Source organism: Cibotium barometz, chromosome 48, assembly GCF_041138505.1.
Source record: "Cibotium barometz isolate CiBa-2024 chromosome 48, ASM4113850v1, whole genome shotgun sequence".
Lineage (NCBI taxonomy): Eukaryota > Viridiplantae > Streptophyta > Polypodiopsida > Cyatheales > Cibotiaceae > Cibotium > Cibotium barometz.
This window is the reverse complement of record NC_141093.1, coordinates 46,477,584-46,483,148: the sequence shown is the minus strand read 5'-3', so window position 1 is coordinate 46,483,148 and position 5,565 is coordinate 46,477,584. Positions and strand designations below refer to the sequence as shown.

Here is a 5,565-nt window from a genome sequence, read left to right as displayed (position 1 = left end):
CCCTGACTGGAGCATAAGTACGGGTAGGTGCCTGGACGCCAGCCGGAGTCGCCTGTCCGCTAGCCTGTGCTGCCTGCTGGCGTCTGCGACGGTCCCTGCGGGCCGGGCGTTTCCGCCGGCGAACCTCCTACCATCCGCCAGCCTCCTGGGTCTGCGCGGCATCCTCCGCCGGGGGGGCCTGCTCGTCAGATGATGGCGCCTGCTGAGACGAGCCAGGGATGTCCGGTCTCTGAGGTGGATGGCCACCCCTCGGGCCTCCTAAAGGGGGTCCAGAGGCGGCAGAACGTGAAGGATGAACCCCCTTGCGGGGACAGGCACGTGCGAGGTGGCCCATCTCCCGACAGATGTAGCACTGGCCGGGGAGGCCCGAATACTCCACGCGCTGTATCAGATGTCCTCCAGGAAGACAAGGGAGGAGGATCGTCTTCGGGAGGGACTCCGGTGACGGAACCACGACACGAATGGCTGGGAGTCCTGCTGCCCGAGCTATCACTGAAGCCGCTGTCTGAGGCGTCTCCACTACCTGCCCGAACGCCTTGCCAATGGATGACAAGAGGGGCAAGTACTCCCTGCGGAGTCCAGGAAAGCAGATAGTGATGGGGAAACCTGTCATGCCTGCTAGCGGGTCAGAAGCGGGGTCGAAACCGTGAGTCCATCGCGCCAAGAACGCCCGGGGTGAGCGGAGGGCAATGGGGCTCCGAGCCAGCACCGTCTGAGCTGCTTGGGGGGACTCGAAATCCACCTGGTAGTAGCCACGTCCCAAAAAATCGACACTGACGATCTTGGCAGGCACGCCAACGAGGCTGCCTTGCAGAAGGTCGCGAAGCTCTCTCCGCATCGGACGGCTACCCACTATCTTGCAGACCAAGGAGGAGGCCTCAAGAGCGGATACTGTGGAAACAAACAACTGATGATCTGCATCTGTGAACTCCAGACGGAGACCGGAATCGGCAGGGGTAGTCGGAGCGGCTTCCATGGAGTCCTCCATAGGGAAAAGGCCAGAGACCGGGGTCACCAACGGGAGGGACAGCCCTACGAGGAAACGGCGAGGCGGAAGGAGAGAGGATAGCGGGGGCGGAGCGGGGGGGGGGGGGGGGGGGGGGGGGGAGGGGGGAGCTGAGGCGGGGGAGGAGAAGGGCTTGCACACACATCAGTATAGCAGGCGGAGAGAGGGGGAGGGAAGGGCTGGGGGAGAGGGAGGGGCAGGCGACAGGCAGCGAGGGGGGGGGGGGGGGGGGGGGCATGCGCAGGCTGAGAGAAGGTGGTGGGGATGGCGCAGTGAGGAGGAGGGAGGGGCTAGCGCAGCTGCACAAGAAGGAGAGGGAGCGAAGGAAAGGCGGGAGCTGGGGGCGCAAGGAGGCGAGGTTCGTAGGCAGGCCACCGTGTTGTTCCGAGTACGAGCTCATACAGTATCCAAAATGTTGTACTTTAAAGAGGGGTTCATGATGATCCTTACCGATAGCTTCATTTAGACCATTTAGACCATGATACATGGATGTATATATGCCACATAGTTCACGGGTTGTGATTGGCTAGCTAACAGTATCATCACGCTCACTTGAGATCGAGATAGGCAAGATTGCCCACATTCCTCGAGAGGAGAGGACATCAAGACTATGCTCAAAAGAGGTGGAGAGTGAGGAGCACCATGTTGTAGGGCAGTCAACCTTGAAAGAGATCATGCAGTCCCCAGATCAACATCAATTGGGGCGATTTCTCACATGGAAACTCAACAACATAGAGAGAGTTTACTCCAAACACCCAGATAGGGTGACATCGTCGCGTCCACCCAACAGGCAAAGGAGTTGAGAGCTAAATGGCGAAGGATATCTACCTAAAGGCTAGAAAGTCTTGTGCCTGAGCATTAACGCCACGGAAGTAGAACAAAAGCTGTAGCGAGAATTTGGTACTTTGCATGTGCGGAGGGGATGCCAATGGAAAGTAAGTAGATATCCCAAATCTGTATACTCCTTGGTTTAAAAAACAAGGGTGCCACGTTAAGCTCTTGTTTACGAGACATAGTCATAAATGGAAATTTCAATGCACTAGATGTAATGTGGATCCTCTCTCTCTCTCTCTCTTCGTAGTGATCCCGCAATCAGAGCACCCCACAAAACCTCATTCCCTTTGGGAGCCTCATCCAAGCAGTTGTATGCTTCCTCGGTGTTTCCACATTTGGCATACATGTGTACAAGAGCCCCTAACATGGTCACATCCATGTTCAAACCACTTTCTATGACAAGATAGTGCACTAGCATGCACAGTCTCAAAGCTCCAATAATTGCACAAGCCTTCAAGGCACACCTGAAGATGACTTTATTAGGCTTCACTCCCTCCACCTGCATTCTCTTGAAAAACTCGAGTGCAAGAAGCCCTCGTCCCTCTTGCATATAGCGGCCGATCATTGCACCCCATGAGACTACAGTGCGGCTCTGTAATTGCCCAAAAACTTCTTGTGTCTCCTCCAAGCTGCCACATTTAGCATACATGTTAACAAGAGTACTGCCAAGAACCACGTCATAGTCCATCCTGCACGTCACCATCTTGCCATGTATCTTCTTCCTGAGTGCCAGGTTCCCTACATTGCCAAAAGCTTTCAGGACACACGGTAAGATCATCTCATTGATTGATGCTTCTTCCTCCATTTCCTCATACAGCTCAAGTGATAATTCATCTTGTCCATTCTGTGCATAGCCTGTAATCATTGCACCCCAAGACACAATACTTCGATTGCTTAAACTGCTGATGAACAGCTTGCATGCTGCCCCAATGTCCTGACACTTGGCATACATATCCACAAGGGTATTGCTAAAAACAACATCTGACTCAAACTTAGCTTTGACAATTTGATCATGAATCACCTTCCCATCTCCTATTGCCCCTATCCTACTGCATGCTTTCAAAACACATAAAAGTACAACTTCATCTTGTTGCAAAGGGCCTTGACACATTCTATTGTAAAGATCAAGTTCCACATGACCATCACCATGTTGGGCATGTCAATCTATTATTGCTACCCAAGAGACCACATTGCGAGTGTGCAACCTATCAAATGCCCTTTGTGCTTCATCAAGAAGCACAAGTTTCACATATATGTCAACCAGGGAGCTACCTACAACAATTTCAGCCTCAATGGCATCTTCAATTATCACTTCGTGCATAATCTTGTTGTAGTGTATGACTCCCAAGCTACCACATGACTTGAGTACATGCACGAAAACGAACTTATTTGGCTGTACACCCATATTACACATCTCCCTACACAGTTTGAGTGCTTCATTGTACTGTCCATGCAGGGTATGAGCAGAAATGATAGAGTGCCAAGTGAATACATTTGGATGCTTGATCTTGCAGAAGGCTAGGCTGGCTTCTAGCAAGCTCCCCATAGAGGAAAAGAAGCGGATGAGCTTATCCCCCAAGACAGCTGAGATAAGACAGCTGAGATGTCAAGGTTAAAGTACACAATTAAAGAATGCAGATGTCTGCCTGACGCTCCATCTTTCTTTGCGGTGCACACTTGCAGCCAACTGTGAAGAAGTTGCTCCTGATTTTGGCCATGCCAACAAAGAAAGGGATCAACATAGAGTCTTATTGCTCGAGAATCAAAATGTAGGTCATGATAGACACCAGAATGTGCTTTTGACATGCAAAGAGTATGACATCTAGCAAGCTCTAAGCAGATGCCTACTACAGCTCCTTGAAGCTGTTCACCAAGGGTACACGGAAATGCCAAAGCAACTAAGAGGTTCTTCACCTTCCATATGTATGCTCTCACTCACCTTTTTACATTGGTCCTTTGTTTATGTGGTTTATGCCTATATTGTAGAGAGTTGCCTACCGAGTATAAAGCTTGCAAAGCCTTTTCCAAAGTCTTGCGTTTTCTGTGGCATTGTCTCCTGCAACTCAAACTCTGGCACTACAACTCTCAAATGGTATAAGAGCACTAGTTTTGCAGATAATCCATCATCATCTTTTGAGGAGCTTGCAATTGCATTTTTGAAGACATCATCAAATCAACATTCTTTTAGCACTTGGGGCCTACATTTTCAACCATGGCATTTCTTCTCAAATCTGTATTTTCGGGAGCTTCATTTTCCCAGAGTTGCATTTTCTGAAATGGCATTTTTTGGAGGTTGTGTTTCCACAGGCTGCATTTTTTGGAGGCTACGTTTTGTACTTCATCCTCTTCACCCTTGCTCGCTTTTTGCTTGCTTCTTTCCACTCTATCTTCACCCTCTTCTGCTTCACACCCTCCCTTTCCCTTTGCATCTGTTGCATTCAGGGGGGACCCTTGTACGTTTGTCGCACTCAAGATGGGCTTCATTGGAGTTTGTTAGTGTCTTGTTTCGTGGTGCGGCTTCAAATCTACTACTTACTACAACGTCGTGAGGTTCTTCTTCACCACTATCAGCTCACTTATGTTCGGATCCTTGTACTGGAATCTTGGATCGAAGAAGTAAGGCTTTTTATTTTAGTTTACATGTTTTAGAAACACCCTCACAAGACAGGTGTTTTGGGCTACGTGGTTTTGCCCTTCTAGCTACCTGCCAAAAGCTTAAAATGTTATTGTCATTCGTGACATTGGAGAATTTTTCTCTATGCTTTGTGGCTTGATAGGTATACCATTCTCCATGCTGTGTAGTGGAACACTTCAGGACCTCTTCAATATAATGGGAGGCATGTATGCCAGAATACTATTCATTGGAATCAGCAACTCATCTTCTGCCCAGCCCTGTTGGTGGGATTATAACACACCGTTTATTAGAAAGGGCGGCCGGGATGACTTGACTTTTCCCTACGCCCTTGTTCAGGTACAAAATAAGCCATTGATCGATCTTCGTGTGTACTTAGTTCTTCGAAGAGGTATTCCAGTTGAATGTATTTTGACCTCTATTGTGAGAACTTGTCTAGTTTCTGTTTGTTTGATGGCTTCAAGAGTGCATGCAACTCCGTTTGTTGCTCCTATAAGCAAGTCTATATTTTGAGTCAGCATGCACTTTGCACCTATAGCAATTTGCTTAATTTCATGGAAGTTTGGATCCTCTAACCAAGTTTGTAGGAGTGGTTCTTTGTTTCTGTTTGTCTTTATTTTGATTTCTATTATCTCCTCCTCTGTAGATAGCTTCACCAATGTCTTCTGATTCAATCTATGCATGTCATCTCTATGTGTGCAAATGATTGTCATATGATCGTCAATGTTATACTCGATCTGATCTTCTTGTATGACGCATTCGGATAGCGTCTCTTGAATCTCCTTTGTAGAAGGTTTTCTATGTCTTATTACATCCAAGAACTTCACAAAGGGTAAGTCTCGTGTGTGGCATACCAAGAATGACATGGTATGAAAATGGGCATGTGAAAAAAGAATAGAATTCATTATGATACAGTTGGTACACATGCCATTATTATAGTGACATACTGGAGGCAGTTGTGCTAGCTCACTGAATAGTAGCATCAACTTATTTTGGAATGGGTTGATTAGACTTGACTCCGTAATATTTGTGATTTGCTGACAATCATGTTAAAAGTCATTCTTGTTAGCATGGAAATTTCGTCCTATTATGA

General features: G+C 48.1%; 1 protein-coding gene across 1 annotated transcript; it reads right to left on the bottom strand.

The window, feature by feature from the left end:
• Positions 1 to 2,045: 2,045 nt before the first annotated feature.
• Positions 2,046 to 2,951, bottom strand: LOC147611231 (pentatricopeptide repeat-containing protein At4g18520, chloroplastic-like). Its single transcript, XM_086785360.1, has one exon. It carries the CDS (start codon positions 2,949 to 2,951, stop codon positions 2,046 to 2,048), a length of 906 nt encoding a protein of 301 aa, XP_086641486.1.
• Between the last annotated feature and the right edge of the window lie 2,614 nt (positions 2,952 to 5,565).

Bases quoted from the DNA above. Each gene is read 5' to 3' on its own strand.
- LOC147611231 (XM_086785360.1), bottom strand. From the start codon at position 2,951: ATGTGTCAAGGCCCTTTGCAACAAGATGAAGTTGTACTTTTATGTGTT.